Here is a 26600-nt window from a genome sequence, read left to right as displayed (position 1 = left end):
CAGATGAAGGAGGTGGTCCTTCAAGTAGCATCACACACAACAGAACCAGCCTTTACACACCCAAACAACAGAGCTGTCTGAACTCACCACGGACACAGAAAGGTCACAGTATGGAAACGTTCCGGTCAAGGGTTAGCTGAAAACATTGACACCAGCCTTCTGTCTGTAAAATGAAAATACACTGGAGCTAGCAAGTAGTTAGCTTAGCATAAAAACCGCTAGCCTGTTTCACTTCAATGTCAATTGGTCCCTGTCGAAAGCAGTTTAACTCAAGGTCCAAGTGTAAATCTTTACACTTTAGACATATGAAAGTGTGTCACAGTATATTTGAAATGAATTATTACATAATGAAAATATTTGTTTGCTTAGTAGACAATGCATTAAAATGACCAATATCAATGTATTCTACTGACTTAATTCATTTAGCAGTTTTACGGATGCTTTAGCTGCATTTTAATCCCCAAGTATAATTATCACATGTTTTTAGTACTGATGAAGAAAAGAGTCAAGTTAAATCTCTGCTTCCAGTGTTCATGCTAAGCTAACAAGCTGGCTATTACAACAGATTTGCAGCACAATTTTGAGAGCAGTATCAATATTCTCATCAAACTCTATGCAACGTGGTAAAAAAAAAAGCACATTTCCCAAATTGTCAAACTACTTAAATCACACAGAGAGACTTTGTTTGTCACCACCATTATTCAAACCAATTAGTCTGATAGGAAGGCTTTGAGCTTTTTACATCAATGTGTTCTGACAGCTCTGCCTCTGGGTGCAGGTTTACATGCAGCAGTGCTACATCAACAGGTCACATTAGGCTCACAGCAGCCACTAACAAGAGGTTTGAGCAGCAGATCACCACATCCAGTACACACAGGAAGAGGAAAGGTCATCAAAGAAGCTAAGATAAGAAGATCATGTTAAGCAGTGGAATTCTTTATTAGCCGACAACTGCATTGGAATGAAAAGGCTAATAAGAAATTATAGGTTTATGCATTTATCAATGTCATTTTAAACTTTTAATATTATCTTTGATCATAGTTAAATGACCAAAGAAAAAAACAGGGATGTGCAAGATTAATGAATCACCTTGTCAGCCATAGATAGAAGCAAGATGTTTCATTTTTAAATTTGCCCTACAAGGGAGGCGGAATGGAGTTTTCTTCAGCATGGACTGGTCTACACCTTTTCAGAATTTCCCAGTCATTCCAAAAGTCTTCCTGGTGTACAGTTACAGCTCCATGAAGATTAAACATTGAGGAAAGCCACTCAGAAGACATTTGCATACGTGAAAGTGTTCTGTGATGGTTTGTCTACAGAGATCTTCATCCTGTCTCTGATTCAGGAGCCTATTTATGATAAAAAAAACAGACCCCTCCACAGACAAAACGCCCTCAGCACATCACTTGGCATGTCTGTTGCTAGCATTTCCTTACCAATCCTCACTCGTGTCCAGCTCAGCCTTTAGTGCGATAATACAAAATTGCTAAGCCTCTTCATAACAAGCTAAATGTACATTTCATTTTTTGTTTCACAGGAAACTGGCTTTCATTTTTACTCAAAAACATTTTCATTATGCAGAACGTATAACTCAGAAGTTTGAGATCTTTGCACATCCCAGATATCAAACCCAGGGGTCCGACTTTGACTCCTCGTCTTGCCTTTAAGTTTTTCTTTTCAGGTTTATTTTACACAAGTCTTGTTTTTAAGCAGAGGCGCTGTGGGACCACCGAGCATCTTCAAAACTCTGTTGCAGCTAAATTCAGCTTCAACAAGAGTTTGCCATGCAAGGTCACAGAACATCATCTCCTACAGGGAGACACACCCAAGGTCTTTAACAAGTGCTAGAAGATTAAACAGGTGTAATCCCTGAACTTCGCTCAGGTGCTGCTGTGACCCAGGGCGCCCACTGACAGCAAAAATCTACTTGTTGCTACTTTAGGCTTCATGTGCCACTTTTTCTTTTTTAAATGGGATATTTTATCTTAAGTCTAGCAGTGGTTCATGTGCCACTATGACAAGAGTACAAAGCTGTTTTCAAACCCCCGAGGTCCAACGACAACATTCGTATATACAGCCATTAAAATATTACCTAGTTCCACATGAAGAGAAATGGTATGCACACTTGAGAAGTGATGTTATAAAGCTACAGATTATTTCAATAACAAATCCCCAAAGACATTTCATCGCATCATATGTTTTTTTCCTGCCTCATCTTTCAAACGTTTCACCAAGCTAGGCACCAACAGACTACGACAGTGAAGGAGAGAACAGAGAAAAAAAATCCTAAATAAAAAAATAGACAAAAATAAATCTTACACATAAAGACACTGTCATTTCTTAAATTATCGGTTTTTAGTGCCCTACGTTTTACACCCAGTCAAAAACATCTGCCTTCGGTTGGTCGGTAAGGCTGCGTGACAGACGGCCAGCCTCGTGTTAAACCTATGGTACTTCTAGACAACGTTATGTAAATTTACAGTATACAATTTTGGATTACCATGCAAGAATACTTTTTTGTGTAACATTTAATAGCTCGATCTACATCCAGGAATAATTTATACAGAAGGACAAAAGTTATTGGACCAGAGAGCGCAATGGGTAAATAACCATGTTGCTAAGTGCAGCCAGAGGAGACCAAGATGTGGGGGTGAGGTTTTGGTTAGGTGAGGGAGGGGTAGGTGGAATAAGGGAGGAGGTGGGAAGTGGGATCCAGAGGAGGCGTCTAGGTTAGAGTGGTGGTGGTGGTCCAATCCTCCGAGGTCCAAATCAGCGACACTCCCACACTTTTACTGTTTGATCTACGCTCCCAGTGACCACGTAGGGAGCAGCTTTGTGGAAATCTGTGGAACAAAAATAAGATCAGAGTGCAGCAGAGACTTGCTTATAACTCAAAATAACCAAATATATATATATATATATATATAGGTGCAGTTAGCCACCCTCTAAGTTCAGCATGAGTCGTTGAAAATATAAGGGTTATGCAAGAATAAAAATGATGAATTATCATTTATGAGCAATATTCTGGGTTTGAAGTCAGTAGTTCAAATTGGTGTACTGATCCCAGCTCTATAAATGGAGCTGTGCCAGAGCCACAGCAATATACAGTATATACACATCACTTGCTGCTGACTTGTTAGGGTAAAGCCAAACACAAATCTGCTAATGTAAGCCTGTGCTGGAAATTTGTCTCATTACAAAGCCACTGAAGAGCAGGTATTACATGACAAACCCAACAACACTCAGAAAATGAGGAAAATAACATGTCCATTTTCAATGGTTTCAAACAAAGGTGCTTTGTCTTTGTCCACACTGCACCAGAATTTATCACATCAACAGCCCACAGCAATCCTATTTGGCTGAAGTAGGATTTAAGAGGACTGGGTTTCCAACAGCTTGCCAAGGAAAAGTTGGCTCAAGAGGTTCTCAAGAGAGTTCCTGAGCTTTGATCTGCTGAAAAGCAACAGATATGAGAAATGGGGGGGGGGGGAATCCCGGAGCACTAGTCTACCCTTTAAACCCCCAGCTGCTAGCAAGCCTCAGGAAGCTGATGGAGAAGCTCCCTTACAATTATTAAACCCTCCTCTCAAGCTGATATGGGGATCCACTGTCCAATAAAGAGAGATTTCCTGCAATGCCTCAAGAGGCTGAGTGGTCACAATAACCAAGACTGAGTCTTTTTCTAAGGGAGTGGGGTGAGGGGTTGCTTACCCAGAGAGGTAACGAAGTGTTCATGGGCACACAGGGTTTTCATGCAGCGCTTGTTCTTGTAGTCCCAGATCCTTAAGGTCTTGTCATCTGCACAAGTCACAATAAACTTGCCTCCAGGGTGGAAGAGGATCCCACGCACCCAGTTGTCATGGCCAACCTGTTAAACATAGAGACACTGCCAATTCCCAATCTAGACATTTTACCCCAAAGCACACACTGCCAAATGATAAAACATTTACATAAAAGGCTATTAGCATTAGACAGTGCTCACCAGTGTCATAAGGCACATGCCAATGCTAACATCCCACATCTTAATGGTTTTGTCTCTGGAGCCAGACAACAGGAAGGGGCCTGGCTTACCACTCTTCTTGGTCTGGCAGGGAGGGAAAAAAAGAAATATTACTGATGTGTGTAATTCATTATTCATACCTGTTTTCAAAATCTCAAAAATAGTAAAATATTTAGTAGATATATAGAGATGAAATAGAAAAACTATACCTGTTTAAAGGAAATTAATGTTTAAGACATTCTCTCATTGGTCAACAGCAAGGAAAAAACTAATTTAACACCAGGTGGATTATTACAGTAATAAAAAACGGTGAATAGAAATAAGAGCCATTACATGCCTATTATGTTTGACGGCATTCAAACAGGAAGGCACATTTAAGCATCAGTGTCCCAAATATAAAACCTTTCATCACATATGCTACTTGCAAATTTGTGCATCTATCTTAAATAATAACAGAAAAGCTCTCTGCGTGTCATATTTTAGTTAAGAAAAAAAATGACCAACAAATATCAGATTCTATGCAAGTAAACACGTGTTACACCAGAACAACCCTGCAAGGGAAACATTCTGTTTTAATCTAGAAATCACAAGGTAGGAGGTGGGAGTCTGGGCTGACTGTAGGCCATGTGGTTATTATTCTGCCTGTGTATGCACACACACACACACACTGCATTTCAGGCTGGTCGATTCACATGGTTGTCAGTTTGAGCAGTGACGTATTAGATAAACTGACATGATTATGCTTGTAAAGAAGGAACTCGCCTACATCTCCTGACAGTGTGACAGGGTCAGCATTTACTACTAAAGTGAGAACTAAATCATCTACTTTGTTTTCCTTGGTACATAATGAGTTGTCCTGTTAAGCTTGCTTGTTGTTCAAAGAGGAAATAAAACAAAAAGTAGTTTGCATTATGGAAGTTGTTTAATTTGCTTCAGTTTTCCTAATAATCTCTGAGATGGACCAAAACGTGTTCTTTACCTCAGAGCCTGTGGCTTCTAGGATGGTAGGGTAGGCACTCTCCGGTGCCCAAGAAATGCATTCCACCACATGTTCGTGCTCCCTCAGCTCAGCCTTGCATTCTTTGTTGGCCACAACCCACACACGAACTGTCTGGTCATTTGAGCAGCTAGCAAGGAGTGTGCCGTCCTGGTTAGGCCGCACCATACGGACCCACTCCCTGTGACCTGTGAAGGTCTTCACACAGTAGCTAAGTGAAAAGAAAACAGTAAAGGAGTTATCAAGTTGTCAGGGTGGATGGATGGACTTAAAATACATTTTTAAAAACACAGTGGTTTTTAGGGATGATTGAGGGTGTTTTTTCATACCCAGTTGCCACCTCCCACATTTTTATGGTTTTATCCCTTGAGGCAGAAACGATGTGATCCCCATTGGGCATGATGGCTACAGATGAAACATTGTGGTCATGTCCTGGAAAACAAGACAAAAACAATCCTCAGCAAAGGTTTCTAAACAGCACAACCCTGCTTAACAAAATGTATTGTGTGTAACATTCCACATGGCAACAAATAATGTTTTTAATCTTTTCCTCTTTAACAAGCAGAATTAGAATCCAGTAACAATTTTTGCACATTTTCAAAACAGCGCCAAAAAATGCTGGGTTTGGTGATAACTAGCCAATTAAATGACAAGCGAGGCAGCCAATTTGCTGGGGCTTATTTTGTTCCACAGAGAAAGGAGATGCCTAATTACCTAAACGCCGGGCCATATTTAAGCTGCTAAACAGATGAAGACAACAGAAGTATGCTCAAAAAGGCCAGCTTAACCCCTGTGTGTGAGTGTGTGCACTTACACATGCCATGAGGGTATAATAATGGGTGGCAGCTACACAGAAAAGTGCTATCTGGTGCTGAAGAGGATAATTAAACTGCTGTCCAGATCAGCACTAATCTACTTCACCAGTTGGCCCTTGGTTTTTAAAGATGTGAAAAAAGGAGGAGTGGATTAAAAAGGCAGGAAAGGTAAAGTGGGTGAATCATAAGTGAGTTGTGATGAGGGTAAAAAGAAAAATGAGGGGAAATGGGAGAGAACAAAACTAACCAGCAGGCTTGGTTTAATAAACTGTTTCAGACAGATCTCTGCACGGTGAAGACCGGGACTATGCCAGCAGCTCACACCCTCATTTACAACAAAATAGAATGGCAACTAGTGAGATCTGTTGCTCGCCTGCACAAAATGCCGGATTTGCAAATTGAACATCAATGTAAGAATGCTAGCGTACTTCTCCATTCACATAGCAGGCTTACTTATTTCATTAATATTCATTCATGTCTTCTTCAGGCCGACATTAACAGGCACATCTACAACAGGTCTGAAAAAAAAGAACCAAATTATTCATATGGTGGCTAAATCAGCATGCCTGGGGCCTGCCCACATGTAAAGTACGCTGCCACCATTTACTTGGCAATTAAGACTATAAAAAGGGGGGGGGGTTGCCTAAGGACTGCTTTAGCAATGACACATTAGACTTGGATAAGAAAAAGAATTCCTATTAAAATGCTGAGGACCCGTTTTAGTATAAAAATGATTTAAACTAGCTTGAGTGAATTGAAATGTCTGTGTGCATCTGCAGGACTATGGGTAGTAGGACAGCCTGTTTGCCAGAGCAGGTAGTGAATCCCCATCAAAAGCAATACAAATAGTGTCTGTACAAACTGAGCGCTATGTACAGTCCCACAACACTTGGAGAGCAATGACGTGGAACCCATAAAGGAGGGTGTTGGCTTAAATCATATAAAGGGTAGCAGCTGTAGTGCAGGTCAGCAAATTGGTAAAAAGAAGAAAAAAAAGTTTCATCTTCTTACCATGCATGGTCCTGATGCATTCAAAGCCTTGGAAGTCCCACAGCTTAATAGTCATGTCTGCAGAGCAGGATGCAAGCAGTTTGCCAGTCTGGTCAAATGAGATGTCCTGCACTGAATCTGTGTGGCCCTTCAGTGTCCGTTCAAAGTCTCCTGTCTCATAGTCCCAGACCTGATAACAGAGCACAATTTCTTTAATAGCTTGACAGCAACCCGTCAATATTGTTGACATAAATGAACCACAGCCTATATACCATTGACAAATGTACTTTTGCTCTTCATGTCATACTGAATCCCTTTTCATAAAACACAGCACAGCCCCAAATGTCACATTGAAAGGTCCAGCAGCAAGAAGAGGGAACCATGCTGCCAGCGAGTAGGACTAATAAACAGAATTATTTAAAAATGACCAAATGAAATTCAGACAGGCTGCAGACATTACACACTATGAGCACTGTATTACAGAGTCTGTGATACATCATTGCTGCTAATAACACATGTAAAACATGTGCCCGGCTGCTTAGTATTAGAGGTGGTTTATTGTGCAATGTGGCTGCCGATTGGAGCACAGACGGAATATAGAGTGAACTGTAGTCAGCCTAATTTTCCAGCCTAAGAAAGTTGTCGTGTCTCTGGCTTCTAGGCAGACAGACGGTTTGTCATCGAGGGATAAACCCTCTTTGGTTCCTCTCGCAGGGTGGGGGATTTTGTGCAGACGGTGACAGAAGACCCCCAACCCTCACCGTCACCATCCTTGTAATTCTTCTGCCCCTCCTCCCCAAAAGAAGCCACAGATGGCCAAGAGATACAAAGCACACACAGAAGGGGACGTTTATCCAAGTACAGTTAATGTGTTTGGAGTTACAGCAGGTTTAACAGTTTAGACACATAATTAGCTACCAATACCTCAATATTAACTAAAAGGCTAATAATTCTTACTGGCATCACTCAACATCTATGCAGCAGCCAAAAATCCCATTTCAAAATGAATATTTATCTTTGTCATTTAAATCAAATAATGAAAAGACCTTACTTGTATGTGTCATTTGTGAAGCAAACTAACTCAACTTATTGTCATGTGAAGATGCTACCTTGAGATTTGCATTAGGACATAAAAAAGGCAAAGAATGACTTGGTCTGGGATGAAACGGGCAGAAATGTTCTGGTTGCTGAAAGCTGATGCTGCCATGAGTCACACAATCCTCTACAAAAAGATGTATTATTGTTTTTAGACAAGTTAAACATGATGTGTTAGTGAACATTACTAGTGTAGATTTGAATATTTTCTGTTGAGAGCCATCTTTCAAGTCTCTATAAAGAGCTACTGGTTACTTCATATTAACAGACAGGCAGGTCTATTTGATTTCTCAGTTTGCTTCTCTGGTTAAAGAGCACTAACAGCTGAGCCATCTGTGCATACAGTCAGAATTTACTGGACACAAAATAGTCTTCTCAATATGCATCCATCAACAGGGTACTTACTTCAGTATATTAACCACCAACAGCAACAGTATCTTCACCACAAACACAGTGGCACACAAATGGCAAAAATGGTTAATCATAAATTATTATTTTTGTTTTTACAAGGCTTCAGCTGCTGAATTAAACACTGTCAAAGCAGGATGGCTGCTTTTCATCCCAGTCAATCTCAGACATTGTAAGTCTTGTAGGGGTTGGAAAATACTAAAATAAAACTGTAACAAATCCATCATCAAAGCACTACTTCCATCATCCAGTTGCACTGACCTTTATTGTTGCGTCCTCAGAAGCTGACACCATGACACTGAAGACTGGGTGGAAGATGACGCGCGTGACAGGACTGCGGTGGCCACTTAGCGCATACCTTTCCGGTGGACGCGGGATCCACTCTTTGGGGTCGCGTTTCTGACTCACAGGCCCACCTAGGGTGATCTCCTCTTTAGCTTCATTCAGTTTGGATTCAAGTTCCATCACCTGCAGAACATAAAGGGAGTGTAAAGAAATATGCACATATTTAGAGTGGAAAACTGTTGCAAGAAGGCAACTTTCAGGGCTGTTTTTACACATTAACAGTGGATTAAAGGTTTGCTTGGTAGATTTTTTTTCCCCAGTGGTAAGAGCAAATTCAGCAGTAATGTCACGAACTATTCACAAGACTACAATCCCCACAAGCATTCTTCAAGGAGGAAAAAAAAAATCTACAAACCTTCTTTTGTAATCTGATGACTGAGGTCCATTTTTTTTCCAAAAGGCCGGCGTACTTCTTGTCCAGTTCTTCATTCTGTGGAGAAAAGGATATATCAGTTACACAGTCAAAGAAAGCCAATCAAATTTGTGATGCTCAGCATAGTCGGTGAGGCCTGTGGGAGGAGGGGGAGGGCAGCTGGGGTGGCAGGTTGAGGTCTTGGTTAGAGTAAGAAAGAACACGGAATTATTTACACACCCATCACAGGCCAACACCAATCACATACATACTATGCACACATTAACACACACCCTAGACCTAATCCTTCTCACACAAGCTAATCTCCTGCAGACAAGAAAGGCTTAGGCAGCTTACAGCCACACACCCGGTACTGGAGGCAGCAGTCGAAGTTAACTTGTGGCAGTCCTGGCAGACAGAGGTCTGATTCCACCTGTGGGCTAATACCTCAATCTGGCCACTAGCTTTTACATAACAGAGTACATGGCACGGACAGTCTGTTTCTTACTGCCAAGAAGTTAACAACACAATGTAGTGACATGTGTTGTGTGCCGCTACTTAAAAACCTAACCTAACAGAAAACAAGAATTATTTTCCCTATAAATTAAACTAGGTAATACCTTATAATAAATAAAAACCCAGAAAAACTGATTGACAAATTATTTTTGTGATAAATTAATGTCTATATATAAACTCAAATTTGGTACAATTTATAAACTTTTCTTACTCTAAATTGTCATGTCATCTAATCTGATTAAACATAAAAGAAAAGTATGCTAAAAAGCATCTAAAGTGTTTCTTTGTGTAGTCTTATTCTGTGCACCATATTTTCATGTTCTGGGGCCACAGTGTGCATATCCATGCCTCGAGGGCACTAACTATCAAAGCATCAAAAACCCGCATTGACAGACAGCCCCTGCTGCCAGTGAGGGAGAAAATTAGCCTTGCACTCCAATTTCACAGCTAGCTCCTAAGCCTTGGCTGGAAACAAAGCAGACATCCTTGAGATGTGTGATTGTTGCAGGCAATACCAGAGTCTATATTTGATGCTACTCAATGACAAGGTGATCCCTCAGACTAACATGAATTGTTTAAAAAAAGCCAAAGTCAAGTATTGAGAAAAGAAGAAAACAGGAGCGCAGGAAACCCAGTTTGAACAAGGCAGCAATCACCTAATCTGCCATCTGCCTGAAAACCACAGACACAAAATGATAAGTGCTGGACTTCACTACAGCCTGCCAGCTAACTGGCAGGCACATGTTCGTCTGTGCATGCAGGGGGGTACTTTTCTTCAAGAAGAAAAAAAAAACTTGAGCATGACCTTAATTAATTATTCCTACTAGTGTACACAGCCTGGCATAGCATTAACCTTAACCTCCTACTCAAATATCCACAAAGGGCCAAGATGAAAAATATTTTCATTTCCAGTTAACACAATTAAACCACCTTTAAGAGACATAAAAAGCATAGGTAAAGGTATTATAGATATGAATGAGTAACAATGTGATCTCATAAAAACTGTACTAAAACACTAGGTCCTACCGAGGTGTGTGTGTCTAATACCCTACAGAGTGTACCGATCCTTCAGTGCCATTCATCTATTATTCAGCCTGCTTCCAAAGAGCTGCCGTGCAGTGAACCACTGGGGGAGAACAGATGAAGATGGAGAAGAAGGGGTGGGGCCTTGTGAAGGTTAAGTAAAATAAAAATGTTACAATAGGCAGATGAATAGGGGTTACAATAAATGAGTAATAACAAGACAAAACATGAGTTGATAGTATTACATATAGCTGAAGCCTCGCACCACAAGTATTAAATGTTTTGTGCAGATTCATACCAGCTCAGGCTTACCACAACCACATAGTTTAAGTGCCTCTTGTTAGGATGACTGAGGCAGCCTCACCGGTTTTACTCAGAACACTGTTCACAGTGCTCCACACACTCACCAGCCCTTTAAGGTGTAGCTCAAGTTAAAACAAAACCAGTGTAATACAATCATGATGGTGATAATGACCTCCATGAAGGTAGGATTTATTTTACTGTCATTATTTTTGTTCAACTGTATGGTCAGTATGGCAGCAGGCTGGTTTTTATAATCTTTGTCCACCACACTAACTGTATAGCATCTATGCAAAACTAAAAACCTTCAACACACTCCATAATGACCATGCAACTGAACCAAAACCTTGCTGAAGCAGTGACAAAACATACTGACAGTTGTGAACAAAGGGTTTGCTGCTACAGTACTGTAATACAGATGTACAAAAGGACAAATGGGAGAAACAAGGCCCAGATGTAATGGTCGGTGTGCATGAAAACAAAATAGATAATAGAAAATAGCTAATACATTAAAAAGCCGCAGGAGGGAAAATGCCTAGTAGCCCTTTCTGCTAAAAGATGATTACAAGATGCTAAAAGATGATTACAAGGCCCAAAACGTGCCGAATGTGTGTGTTTTAACCCCTTTTAAATTCAACCAATTATCATCAGAAAGCTTAAAAAAAAAAAAAAAAAAAAAAAAAAAAGAGAGCACACTATCACTGTATATGCTTATATCCAGGTGAATAAAAGCTTCTTTCATGATTAGTCAACAGAAGTATGCAGCACAGACCCTCTAAACAGACAGAGCATCCTAATTGGCTGCAGGTGCTCCCGGTCACACACATGAAGATGTTGACAAAAATGAGAAATTAAGGGAAAATCAAGGCATATTGTTGACATAAATTGGTCTGATTGGCTGTGCGGATACATGTGTCCACTCTTAATCTACTCACATTATCTAATTCCGCCTCCTTCTTGAAAGTGGAATATGCTTCTTCATATCCATTGGAACGTAGATAATCAGCTATCGCTCGATTTCTGAAACGGACAAAGAGGAACCATAATTAGTTCTCCTGATTAGCAGACAAGATAGTGGTTACATTGCCACTGAAATACCATGAGTAATGAAGCTGTATGCAACACTGTAAAACAAAGACAGAAAATAAGCAGGTTCAGGAAATTCGCTAGACAAAGATGTAAATTTAACATGCCTTTTCCACATCCACTCTGTTATCACTGAATATAATGAAAATGCTTTGCATGCACAAATGAAGTCTAACACTTAGCAGTACCTATACACAGACAGTCGCCTGCTTTACCAACCTATTTGACACAAATTGAGAACACATATGTCTAGTTTCTATAATGAGCTCTTGTTGCTGTGGGCAAATAGGCATAAAGGACTCCCTGTGGTGTAGATATAAGGAAAATGAGTCTGTGTATATCCCTCCATTATGCACATAAGGAAAGAAAGGCAGACAAAAAATACCAGTGAACTCCACAAGCTTCCACATACTTCAGTGCATCTACTTTTAAGCCTTGTCTTCAGAAACAAACAAAAGCAGATATTCAAAGAAACCAGACATTTTAGAAAGCCAACGCAAATGTAGTGGACATATTAACACCCCGACTACAGAAATGACCAGATAAGACAGACAATAGATTAGCCAGGCAGAGCTGAAAGGAAGGAGACAGAAGGCCACATACACATTGCTTTAAAGGAACCCACACACACCTCTGTTAGACAGATGCATATAAAATGGTCTAGTTTACGACTGCAGCCTCAGCAGCAGTTCAATTTATCAAGAGTTATTAATGAGGTTCAAGTCAAATAATCTCAACAGTTAAGGCTTTTATTCTCCATCTAATTAGAAAGGTAAATTATTTTTGACATTTTTCCAACTACGATGTTCCACATATGCTAGGAGGTAGGGAAAGATGACTATAATAATGACTATAATACATTCTTCAAACTGATCAACCTGCAAAAACAGCATTTTTACCTTATTCTTAGTGTTTTCTTGCTGATTTTTTTTAAATCTCATTTTATAGATCTTTTTGAGTCTTTGTAAATCTATTAGTAAAGCACTTAGAAGCACTTTCAGGAAATTAAGCCATTTAACATTATTTATATATTATTAATATGGCAAACTAGGTAAAAGACTGAATACAAGACTGAATTAAAAAGACATTAACTATGTCTGAACACAAAACACAGACACTGAATTAATTTCTCCAACAGGAATAGGATATTTTCTTGGCCTTGCTACATTTTGCACACCATTAATGCCAGAAGAAGCCAGACAAGCTGTCAGGCAGGCACTGCATTGAGGTGCCAATATGAAAGGGGGGGGGGTACAATCTGTCAGCCCAACCTGCCCCCTGCGCCCTCCCGTCCAGTGTTAAGCACTGAAACCCCCTTTTCCCACTGCCCACCTGAATCCCCATGACAACGGGAACAGATCTTATTACAGCTCAAGGTTAGTGGGAGGTTATCGACTTCTGACAGCCTGCTTGCTGCAAGTCTAAAAAACTAGCAAGGTAGGCCAAGGTGAGGTGCATGTCTGAGAAAGTATAAGCAAGTTGAGGCACAGAGAAGACTTTGCTATTGTGTGGGTGTGTGATGAGTGTATGTGCAGGTGTTCATATACTTCCAACCACATAAATAAGGTATATACAGTAGATTGACATAGGGCTGACATAGTTCTATAGGTCTTCTAAGCTTAGTAAAGTTCTCTGCATGACCCGATCACTGTGGTATTTAATGCCCCATACAACATCTTTAGTCTCATTTATTGTTGGCTCCTACTATTTTTCTAGATAACAGATGTAAATTTTATAGCCAACTTTCTATGTTTTATGCAGATCACATACTGGAGCAGTTTATCTTTAGTGCTTAAAGGAAGTGATAAAGTTAAATCACACTCAGTGTTTTTATATGATGTACAAAAACAATAGCTCACCCACATAAACCAGGATAAACAAAATTAGTATTAATGCACACAGCTGAAGAGCAGCGGACAATAACAGAGAGCCATAGTGGTGAAAGCAGACATCAACACACCAGACCCACCACTCCCCAAACCTCCCCTTTCCAATGTATAAATATATATAAAAAAAAACATACAGTTTTTGAATATGTAGCATCCCCAAAATGTAAAAGTAAAAGACTGATAGGAAAATAGGGAGAAGTGTAATGATGTCAACAGGAGGACAACCAACTGTCTGGTCTCCATGGTTACTAGCAGCCCACAGCAAGATGACGTGATATGGAGATGGTGAGAAAAAGGCCTGGGTGAGTATGTGGACAGACAAGACAGATATAAATGGAGGAAAAAGAACAAAAGATAGCCCTGCAATACAGCTACACACATTCAGTCTGTTGAATTAAAAGATTTTCTCTGTGAGGATCTAATGAATAAAAACAGCACTACTCAAAAGTCCAACCAGAAACATTAGTTGAGTCTCATGTGGTCATATTTGTGGTCCATCAAGACATCTGCTAAAAGCATTTTCTCTCATGTAGCATGAACGCATCATAGAGTGAGAAAAAAGGAGTAGCATGCAATACAAACAAAGAGGGAGGCAGCGACAAGATGAGTGAGAGATGACCTCATCCTTCTGAGAAGAGAGGTGAGTCAGTCATCCAGCATGTGTGCCAGTGACGTGATTTCCTCCCAGTTTCTGATCGACAATCATGCAATTGGATCATTTTTTTGAAAGGAGCAAAAGCCTACTAGCATGGGTATGACAATAATAACAAGTCCGTAAGCCCATTTTAAATGTGTGTTTACTGAATTTGATAAATATATGGTTGACCTGTTTGTATATTCAAATGCTCAGTAATTCAAGATTGACGAGCAGGACACAGAAAAGAATCTCCTGCCAAGCCAGAGACACATTTAACAAAAAAATAAATTTAGCACGAGCTACAGCTGCCTGACGGAACAGTTTCCTTCTGCTATATGGCCGTCTACATGCACTAAGGGAGCGTACTAAAGAACACTTTTAGACCAGACAATTCATTCAAGACTGCTGATAATGTTTAATAACAAGTAGTTCATGTGTAGACAGTGTACAGAAAAGTCGGCTGGCACATATTAAATTCACTTTCCTATGGAATATTGCATGAGTAGGTGTATATCATTAACTCTGTGACTGTACGGAAAACATCTGTACAACAACCCATCAATGGGCTCCAAAAAGATGACTTGGAGGAGTTGTGCACTAATAATGTATGGTACATTCACAGAGAATTTTTTGAGCTAGTCTGAACAAAACCCATGCAATGTACTCAAGTGTGCTTGGAATTGTGGGAAAACATGCCAAGTTTGGCAACTGAAAAAACCACAATATACACTCTCATTAAACTAGACAACAGAAGGAGAAGGATTTCTTTGTGGTGATTTCAGCCTACTTCACAGGTCAAAGGCAATGGGTTTTTTTTAAGACAAAAATCAGTCCTTCTGAAAGGTTTAATGCGGAAAAACAATATCAGCATAACAGCTGGTAACACATTGTGTTTATCAAGGAAATACAATAGTACTAAACACATAGTCCATTATCCATTAACTACAATTCAACTATCTGCAGGCTGCCCAAGATCTTCCAAAACCCTGGCTGTTGTTCGCAGAGGCTACGTAATAAGATAATAACTGATGGGTTCTCAGATAATTAATGTACCAATATACCATTGATCTTATTTGACTGATAAAAAGGAACATCAGGCCTTGGACAAACAAACATCTTACTGAGGGCAAGCACCACGGATTAACCAAGAAAATAGCCAGACATTATCCATCAATTTATTTTAGAAGAGAAAAGGGAATAGAACTGCCTTTGACATGAGCTTCTTAGAAGGGGATTATCATAGGGCAGTTAGTTTCAATGTGAAACAGGTAGGCAGGGGAGAGAAAAGGCAGTCTGCCTATATATAAAGTTAATAGTACTGCAAGGGGATCAACCCATGAGCCAGAGAAGATCTTCAAAGTAAAACCCAGAATCTCGGTGGGATTCACTCTTTCTTTTTGTGGACTTGAATGTATGCACAGGTCGAAAGACGCAGGGGCCTGATCCACACCCCAAAATACACATATGAAAAGACACTTCCTATAATGAGTCTATGGCATGTTTACATCTTATGTTACACAGTGATGGAGTTTTGTTATTGTCAAATGTACGTTGGTAAAATTCCATGACAATGTGTATAATTCAGTCATGTCAGATAAATAAAAGATCAAAACAATAAAGCAATTACTGACATAAATGACAATGAAACATTAAATCTCAAATGTGCAACAGTTTCAGGCACAATGAGTAGGCCAGTCATCTCCTGGTCCTCTTTTTATGGGGAACGGAAAAGACTGATGTAGCAGTGCATCTGTGTTCGTTTTAGGGCAAAATCATATAGATTCATCCTGCAATGTCCAGTACACTGAGAGTCAACATAAGGGGCTGTGACACAGACAGATCCAAGAGAAACCCTTTGTGTGGCAGCAACAAAAGTCTGTAGGCACTAGCAGGCACTAATCTACAGAAACCTAGCAGGTGGTCACAGAGTGAGCATGTTTTAAAAATGTTCTGTAATTAAAGGAAACAGTGTGCTTTCCCTGATGATTGCTTTGTATTGCCTAATACAATACAAATGTATGCAATTTCCCCATTGTGGGACTAATAAAGGTTTCTTAATCTTAATTCCCTGATTGTCATAACCCTTATACAAAGAATCCATAGGATATGTTTATCTGAGTCTTTGACAAATACAAAAGTACAGTACAGAAGCTGGGATACATTGTATTGGCATGTGAATAAATGCAGGAATATTAGAAGTCTAGTGTCTGCGCATATTGGACCAGTGAACTAAGCACATGTAATTGCTATAAGCGTGTCATACCATAACCCTGCCTACATCCCCTCTATAGCTCTAAATGGCCGTTAATGGTTATGTAACCACATTCACAGTGAGGGAATGAGAGAAAAAAAAGAACAAAAATCACATGAACCATCTTATAGCCTAAGACATAGAGAAGGCTGAAGGGATTTTCTTTGTAAAGCAAAGAGAAAGTTCAAAAACAGAGACCCATCTGCACACGGGTGCCTCCAGGTCTTTCAGGGGAGTACATAGTTTGTGTTTTGTATCTATTTTTACTACACACTGCTGGGTATAAGTCCCCTGACCCGAGAAAGAAATACAAATACACTTTTCATTGGCTAAAATAGAGTTGTTGAGAAGATGCTGCGCAATCACAGCATCTGACTGCCATGCAGACAAATAGCATCAGTTTTGAGGACAAAGATAATTTTATTTTGCTGCTCCATGCTTGGGTAATAAACCTGCTATGCTGCGTTTCTAGTGTATGACAGAGCAAGAGCAAGTCAAGAACTACTGGAAGAAGAAAAACTAGAAAAGAGTTTTCAAGACAACAAAAATCATGCCAAAAAACCTCTACTCGAGTAAATCTCTACTTTACTCTGAGTAAAGACAGTAGTACTTTGACAGACTGCTTGCAGTCTCTTGGTTGCTTTAGAAAGCTAAAGCATAAAAATGATGAAGATTGTAGGAGGAAGCCTGAATGGAATGGGAACAAAATCTGTTTGTTTGCTGCCTGATGGTAAACAAGTCTGTGACAAAGCAAAGAAGGGGCCCAGTCAGCCGGTCACTGTTCCCATTACCCCCCGTCTGACTCAAAATGGGCCACTGGGTTTCCAAGTATGGTAAGCTTTATGTCTGCCAGTTAGGAAATTAGATCTGAGGCGCACTTTATGGTCGCATCAAGTAAGCCAAGTGACATCTCCAACATGCAGAATACAATAAATACCCGAATGTGACTCAAGTGTCCCACACCAGTTTTCTGAAAGCAATCGGGCCACAGGCTTGTGCAGCAGAGGAGAAAGGATGGTTGGGGGGGGGGGGGGGGGTAATGGTTGAGTGGGGGTGCTGGCTTCCTTTGAATAGCAAATAGCATGAAAGATTAGCATTCCAATAGACTTCTCCATACCAACAGACCCCTCCCACAGTATTAATCACAGAAAAACACAGAAACATTGTTAGAAATGTTGAGAGCCTTGTCATGTGAATGTAGATTAATTTTTGAATGACAACTAGCAAACAACAAGGGTGTCCGCTTATCAAGTCACCAACTCTAATGTTTCATTAACATATTTATTCAATCTGTTTTGGGTTTTTTTTTTAAACATTTTCCTGCCCTGTGGACGAGGATTCAGAGTGCTCAGACAGATCATCTCATCTCCTTCATATGACCTTCTATCTTAGATTGAGATGCTTTAACTTTTTTTTCTCCACCCTCTGCCTAAGGGGTTACTAAGCCTAGACACATAGCAGCGCTAAATTAAAGATCATCACAGTCTGTCTCCTTTCCCACTAGATAGAAACAAATGCACACATATTCTTTGTCTCGATGAAACTTCTCTGCCTATGCCATGTTTAATTTTTTTGGGCATACATGGTACCCCTTTGGAATCACAGTGAGCACAGTCCACATGAACAGCCTGAATCTGTATTTTGGGGTAAAGATGGTGCCCTACGATTCTAAGTTAACATGGGTCAATACTATACAGTGAATGCTCCACTCCCAGAGGAGCTCAGGAACCTTGAGCCAATCACAGATTTATCATGAGAGGTACCAAGGAGGAAAAAACAAGACATTTTCCAAATTTAAATTGAATTCTGTGGCTGTCATAATGTAAGACAATTCTACCATACGTTTTTGTTCTTCAGAATTAGCAATGGATTTCTTAGGCACAGGTGAAGAAACAGCTAACGGGAGCCTGTTTCAAGAAACTTGAGATCAACACACCAATATCTGCATGTGTCTGGCACTCACAACTGTTGACTGTCAGAATAACTGTCCTACCACAATGTGTTAAAAAAGTGTCAGCAAGCAGCAGAAGAAAAGAATTAAGAATGTACGGGCTCCAACGCATTCTGTCAAATTACAAAATGTGTGGTTTTTTGCCAACTATCACCAAGACACCTAAAGTTTCCCAGTTCAAGTCTCTTACTTTTGACCATTTTCTGATTTTACTCTACAAATGATATATTATGGGAATACTGATTAGTCATGAAAATAAATGTCAAAGGCAGCCTAAAGTTGAACATTGCCCGTTCCTGCTTGGAAAACCTTTAAAGCAAGCACCTTAGTGCGTTCATACTTTCAAAAGCTGCAAAAAAATAAATCAGAAGAAAGTGGATGTACTGAACACAAGCAAACCAGAATGTATATTTTAAAACTCTGGACTTTTCCATCTCAACCAAAAGTTATAAAAGGTGCATTGACAACTTACAGTTCATCTCGTTGCCGTTGTGACAGCACCATGGTGATAGGGAAGTGAGGGGCCGGAAGGGATCAGTTGAATCAGAGCTGAACAGTGTGCAGCTGCTGCGCTCTCCTCAGTCAGGAGATGAGCTGTGCTGATCCAAGCAACACGGGCAAAGTTGAGTTGTGTACTCCCAGTGGCAGGTGGTTGATTTTGTCCAGACACAGACTCCGAGGAGGGGAATGCGGGAATCTGCCCCCCAACTGGCTCACTCCAGGGACAAGTGAAGCGGAGAGCCTGCAGACCAGTCACCAGCAAGGCCTACACTGCATCTGGAAAGGAGAAAAAAGGGAAACTTAGCATTAGGTATGCATGACAGATAACATGAAAAGTGGATGGGGATGAAAATGTTGATAGCACAGAAGAGTTCTGCATCACTGTTTGCATCAGTTTATACTAAGACAAAATGGCTGACAACTGTCAACTAACACAAAAATGACAAAGAATAAAATGACTAAGCATTTTTCCCAAGAAAATGCAAATTTATAACAATGCTTGACACCACCCACTAGACAGCAAAATGAAGGAGGCATAGAACAGTATCACTGTATCATGTCTATAAAGTATTTTTTTATATATAATCACTCCTGCAATCTACTCTTACAGTCTGTCATGTCACAATTCTGGTTTGAGAGCCTGGTCTGGTGTTGGTCATGCAGCAAATGCCTGTCTCCACACACATTCAAGAGCTGACCCACATTCTCTGAGCAACTACTTCTCCTCCCAGGTTGCCAACAGAAAAGAAAAACAGGACATAGCCCAGTAACTCTGAGTAACGGCTGTGCTCTTGTCACATTCCCTTGACCCCATTATCTCATTATGATATTATCTAAAGAGAGTGTTGGCTGATTGCACAATGAATTCACCATGACCATTTGTGTCAATGAAGTATGATTCAACAGTTATGACTTTACAAATGACAACTGTCAGACTGAAGTACTTATTAGCGTTGGGCAATATTGGCAAAAAAATTAATCACGATTAATTGTGGTATTTAGCCGACAACGATTAATTGACGATTAATTGATGACAATTGCACTTACATGTTTTTGAATCTAAACCACCAAATTGTTCTAAAATGATACTGACAAATCATCGGTCAAGTTAACTACATTCTAACAGGTTAAGCTGGTAAGTAGTGATTAGGCACAAACCAGCCATGTTTGAAATACTTATTGATAACAGACGCACAATGCACAAACTGCTTCAAAATAATAATGAAGCAAACATTTAAAGTAACTTTGTCCTTCAAATGTTCTTATCTTAAGGTCACAGAAGAGTGCATATCAACATTAAAATTAAACAGGACAAATACGTTCAGAAAAGTCACACCAGTGATTATTTCCAGTTAAAAAAATGTGTCTGTGCAAATTAACCTGTGACTGGAATATGTCACACACTAGTGCATGTTTTCACTCATACTGTAGAACAGCAGCAAAAAGAACATTACAAACAAACTGGACAATTCCACATTTAAATGTATGTCTGTACAAATCAACCTGCGTTACGTTCTTCCAGCGCTTAGTTTGGTCGTAAGGAACACACTGACTAAACGTATCGTGGATTCTTGGCTGAGTGGAATTCTTTCCAATATCTGCTGGAGAAGACTTCGCTGTTATAATGTTTTCCTACTTGCTGTGGAGTAAATAAAGATCGGGAGGCAGCTTCTCCAGTCGGGAGTTCATTCATTTAATACGCAAACATCCAGTTACTATGACAACAACCAACGCTCCACGCTTCACACCTAATGCATGTCGCGTATGCACGCGTGGAACTATATACTACAGCTGTAGCCGGCATTGTGGCCTCATTGCGCTTTCTTCGGCTTTCTATATGTTGTTTATAACACATGTTTATAACATGTGTGCTTGGTTATTTTATTTGTACATTTGACACTATGCCATTGTAGTAGAAGAGTTCCTACCACAGTTGACTGCTAACCTCCGGACCCTGACAGCAACACAGTCCAATTGTCAGCCTAACCCTGACTGCATGTGGACTACGGCAGTGCTCGGGGTTTCTGGCGGCTGCCCAACACCTCTGCTGTGATTCAGGGTCACAGCACTCCAAAAACATAAGGTGATAGTACAGACACTAAAAATGGCTCTCACTGTAACTTTGAAGGAATGCACAATCTACAGCAACCTACAGAGCTGTTTATTTTGAGTAAAAATGATGTCACCTACTGTATAATGTTACTTCTGTTGGCACCTGTCATCACTGTGTGTATCCATTGTAGTGTTAGCATCCCTGCTCATTTGTGGCTTCAGTATTGACCAACATGTTTGCACAATCATATAATCAGGCAAACTGCCTCAGCACAATGTGTCTTGATGAACAGGATATGGGCTGCAGCCATGGTGCATGATCTATAAATCTACCCACTGACGGTTAATAATGGTAGTGTCTTCCCCCCATTGATTGGAGGAAGACACTTTGTGCAGCAGCAGGAACTGTACAATAATGGACCCATTAACAGCAACACTGCTGACTTTGAGATGCATTATTTAATTTGCTCATGACCTGTAACGGGTTATCTTGTGTTAAAATGCCACATTTAATGTATAATAGAAAACATCCTCTGTCTGTGCTGATTTAAGAACTGAGTGCAGTATATGACCCTAAAATGAACCGACCCCTCTGTATCAAAGCAAAAGATGAAACTTTACAATTTGACCAGAAAAATAAGGTTCTTAGTCAAAACTAGTACAGCATGAAACCAGAAAAGTGTCAGCACCAGCACACTGACACATATAAAATAGACAGTATACATGTATCATCACTGCAGTTAATTTATTAGCTCCACAGGACTACAAATATCTGAGAGGGGAATAATATTCTAACTTTACATCACACCACAAGCCAACTATAACAGATGTGGTATGCATCACACTTTTTTTTTAACTACCACTGCTTCCATGTCTGAACAAAGGAACACGCCCTTGCAGAACGTAGAACAAGAGTGTGTAGGTCCAATTGTGGCCCAGACACTTATCACAAAGCATACCATCACAGCATTGTTGACAAAGTTGACAGTTGTCCCTCACCTGTTAACTGCTGCTAGTGTCAATAGGTTGAAACATCTCAAACATCTGGAATAGCTTCATTTTCTGTGGATGACTTATCATTCTAACACCTACAGTGTGCCCTGGGTATGTCATCTTTGACTGTGTTTTACCAATAACATGGACAATTTTAAGCAAGTGGAAATTATGTAGCTGAAGGCAGTAGTCAATAAAGGTTGTTTCCATGTGTATTTTTGATGTGAAAGTTTTTTTGGTGACATAATATTTTGCTTCTGAAGCAAATGACTTTGGTTTAGTTTCACAGTACAACTAACATTTTTTTATAATTTATATTAAGTTAATTTATTTGACAAGTGCACATCACTGTGCAGCAGAAGCTGAATAAACATTGATAATTCATCACACAGGCAATAAAGGAGGGACGCTAACACAGCTCTGTGTGGGTTACTTATCACTAATTTTCCTGATCTGGTTTGCAGTCTGCAACAAGAACACAGATCACATGGAACAGAAACATCCATAACACACACACAAGCCAAATGACAGAAAATTTGTAAATCATCTCCCGTTTCTGTGAATGATTGTTCTTGGTAAAGCCTTCATGCAGAAACCATCCAAAGAGCTTTATCACTTGTGGATGATGAAACTGTATGAACATCTGGCACAGCCATGAAAATGCAGATGTCATGACCCACGAGGTGCATGGGTCTGTTAAGCGGGTTGGTAGCAATCACCTAAACTCATTCAATTACACAGCTACAAACTACTTTTTCCCCTCAAGAAGTGCTTACACAAGATAGTAAAAACACTTAAGTCTTTGATTCGTTAACTGTCTGAGCTCATGGAGGAGGCCTGATTAGTTTTCAAGGCAAAGGTATACCCCATTAGGGCAAGGAAACGGTACCTTAGTACTGTTTTTACAAACAACAATAACCAATCAGGAACAAAAAAGGGCATCCTAACAAACATGATTTGCAAAGGCAAACTAAGAACAGACTGACAATGTCTAGCAGACCTTGGCAGGAAACTGACAAACAAGAGAGCCTATATTTGCCATGTTCAAAGCGGATCTGTTCATTCTAAAAGCAACTGTGGTAACCACTATATAGAAGTCATTTACAAAACATATTAATCAAAATGTAATGTTAAAGCGGGTGGGTAGGAAAACACAACTGTTGATGTTGACGGTTGACCAGTCCATTACCCAGAGGACAACTTGTCTAGAAGGTCAGCCTGTGTTACTGTCAGCTTGGAGAAGAAAAGCAATATGGCTATCTGCTCTTCAGCCTGCCACAAAGACAAACAGCCCTTCACTCACACCATTGTTATGTTGACACAAAATAAAAGAGAGGACAAAACTGGATATTTTTCTCCTCTCTGACAAAACTCACAATAATCCTGCCAGTCTCTCACAAAACTACTTTCAAAGGAAACTCCCTAAAGATCAGTGACTGTCCTTTTCTTTATTCTGCTGCTGATGAATTGAAAGCAGCTAACAGAGCAATACTTACATCGGCAATTGCAAAAGCCTTCTGTTCCAGTGATATACAACAGGCGCTGGTGTGTTTCCGTTGCTGACAGTACTGAATAGAGCATGGCTGTGGGGATGCACTTATTCAAATCAAGTCCTGATAAAACACAGGAGGGACTAAACACGCTTTCAAGTAAAACCAGCAGACCAAATTCACTGACTCCTGCAGTCGCCCTTAGAGAGGAAAAAACGTTTTTCTGTTCTTATATTCTATTTTATATATATATATATATATATATATATATATATTAAAAAAGCTAAATACTGCTATCAAAATAACATTTTTCTTTACCATTAGTCAAACTACAACAGAGATGCTCTTACCTGAGAGGAGAATAGTCTTCTTGAAGCTTAACAATGTTTTTAAAAAATAATCAATTTTATGCTATAACTCCCGTTGATCCGCTGCAGTGTAGTCCTTACAGGCGTGGCTGGGAAGAGTAAATCATGCAAGGATCTGGCCTTGGCCAGCGCTTCGTATCCGATATCAAGATAAGGTTGGTAAAGTAACGAGGGAGACTCGTTTTTGTCGAAGTCAACCTTGTGGAATGCCAAAGCAATGATTCACATTCATTCCTCTGTAAACGCCCGGGGTCCACAAATTCCTGACCCGAATCACTCAATCATTTCATCCACACAATAAGAAAAGAGAAAACAAGACACACACTTGAAGGCAATGGGTAGAGGCAATTCATACAAACACATCGCCTCCGATGTGCTCCACCCTGATTTTCAAACACGATGCCAACAAACCAGCATGAAGCAGACCGAGTCACAGAGATGATGGAGCTCTCAGCTGAGCGTGGCAGCCATCAGTGTGACAGCGACCAGCAGCAGAGGACAACAAGATACCACGCAGTGCTGACAGTAAATGTTAGAGCAAGTCCGCCTTCACATTAACACAGCGATAGCGTCGTTTGCCCTGCATTTTAGATATTTCTTTAGCAAGGTTGGCAGAATGTAGGCACTAACGCAGATTCAAACGATGCTAATTACATACTGTTCACTACTAACTTGTGAACGACACCAAATGCAATGTAATTTACGCTGGTACTGACTGACATACCATACTGAAATGTTCCCGACTAAAGCTATTTTTGGCTAACATGACAACAGTGACAGTCGATAGGTTGAACGTTATCTACAACCGCTTATCATGAGCTAATGTTAGCTGAAGTTAACGTTTGCTAAGTTAGCTTCCCGGCGATGCAGTCAGAAAGTTAGCTCGTACGTTAACTCCTTACTTCATGGATAACATGCCTTCAACCTCTTCCTACACCACAACAGTGCATTTACACAACATGTAACGATTTATAATACCGAATGTGCACAAGATTGTTTATCTGCAGTCAAGGATAAAGTCCGGTGACAAGGTACCTGCTGCTCCACTCCAAGCGGCCTATCCGCCATTTTGAGACATAAAAAGGAGGTGCAAAAATTACAGCCACATCGTCATTTTCCCCACCTAACACCAGATTCCTTCGACCCTCACCGGCTTCATGATTGAAAACTATTTCAACTCACCCTATTGTTTCTGCCTGTGGATATCCACCGCCGTCTCTAACGGTAACACGACCCGACAGGGCGTGAAATTTCCGCTCCAAAATATGATCTTGTGATGTGGAGGTAAACTGTGCCCGTCTTGTCTCTTCAGCGCTGCTTGCTTGTTTTTTCGTAGGCTACCGCATTCGCCTTCAGCGGGGGACGCGCACGAAACTCGCGTTCACGGGCTGACAAGAGCGCGCACGCCCTTGACAGAAAAAAACACACTATTTATTTTCCAGTTTAACTATTAGATGGTCGATGCTCAGCAAAAATGTCTTTATATATGACTTCATTTCCTACTGAGACTATATTATTTAGCTATTTATATGCAAACACATTTTAGTTAATTATTTCATGTTAAGATCAGATTTTTATTAAATCAACTATATTTATCTGACAGATAAATATTTTCATATTAAACCTGTGATCAGACTATAGAGGAATTTACGTTGTTATTCTACCATAACGATATATATTGAGTAATAATAAACACAAACAACACCTGTACTCGATTTACTTTATTCATTTTAATATAAAAGCATACTCAGACCAAAAAATAATTAGATTATTTTTGTAAAGAGCAACGCACAAATACCACACACCATCAGGGGAGGAGCAAACTCAAACACTAGGCGTAAGAAGCCTTTGTGCACAAGAGATTTCATCAGAGAGAAAAACATAAAACCCTCAGACAATCATCATTTTGGGCTTCACACAGAGACAGTAATGCAAAAGGACCAGGAGCAGTGAAATTCAGATTTGGGGATAGACATTAGATTTTTTTTTCTTTCTTGTCACAACTCTGTTTATAAAGTACTTTGAGCTGTAACTTTAATAAGCTATTTTGCATATTAAATGAATATTTAACTTTATTGTCTGTATATGTCAGTAAACGGTCATTCTCCACTTTAGAAGAAAAACATAAGTCTCATGCACTTTGAACTACTCAAGAGAAATGTTACACTATACTCTAATGAAGTCAGACTGATGTTTACGTCTGACCCCACTGATGACTGATGTTTCCAACTAAACAGAAGCACTGTATCTGTATTTTTATTATTTTAATAAATTATTATCAACACATACTGTTGTCCCCGGACCATGTCCCTCATTTAACTGTATCTACATCAAATAAATCAAGTGTTTTTGTGTGCTAGCGCTGTAGTATCTCCTGTCATCTGTCATTTGGGTCACAATGTTTGTCTTTCACAGTGAGACAAGTGTTAGAGCGCCACCTTATGGCGGCCGTCGGTGTTACTGATGAGCAATGCTTTTGAAGAAACAGGCGAACCAAGTTTAAAAAGAAGAAAAAAAATACAAGAAACCACAAAAAAAAAA

The 26600-nt window shown here is 39.9% G+C and overlaps 1 protein-coding gene across 1 annotated transcript; it reads right to left on the bottom strand.

Annotated features, from left to right (window-relative positions):
- Window positions 1-915: 915 nt before the first annotated feature.
- LOC114444580 (lissencephaly-1 homolog) lies at window positions 916-25433 on the bottom strand. Its single transcript, XM_028419251.1, has 11 exons — window positions 25242-25433; window positions 19128-19432; window positions 11777-11861; window positions 9006-9080; window positions 8567-8773; window positions 6824-6992; window positions 5327-5429; window positions 4980-5208; window positions 3983-4084; window positions 3712-3868; window positions 916-2843 (listed from the first exon to the last, which is right to left on the bottom strand). The coding sequence occupies exons 2-11, from the start codon at window positions 19157-19159 to the stop codon at window positions 2770-2772; spliced, it is 1233 nt and encodes a 410-aa protein (XP_028275052.1). The 5' UTR covers window positions 19160-19432; window positions 25242-25433; the 3' UTR covers window positions 916-2769.
- Between the last annotated feature and the right edge of the window lie 1167 nt (window positions 25434-26600).

This window comes from Parambassis ranga, chromosome 13 (assembly GCF_900634625.1).
Source record: "Parambassis ranga chromosome 13, fParRan2.1, whole genome shotgun sequence".
Classification (NCBI taxonomy): domain Eukaryota; kingdom Metazoa; phylum Chordata; class Actinopteri; family Ambassidae; genus Parambassis; species Parambassis ranga.
Note: the sequence above shows the minus strand (reverse complement) of the source record. Positions and strands in the feature narration are given on the sequence as shown.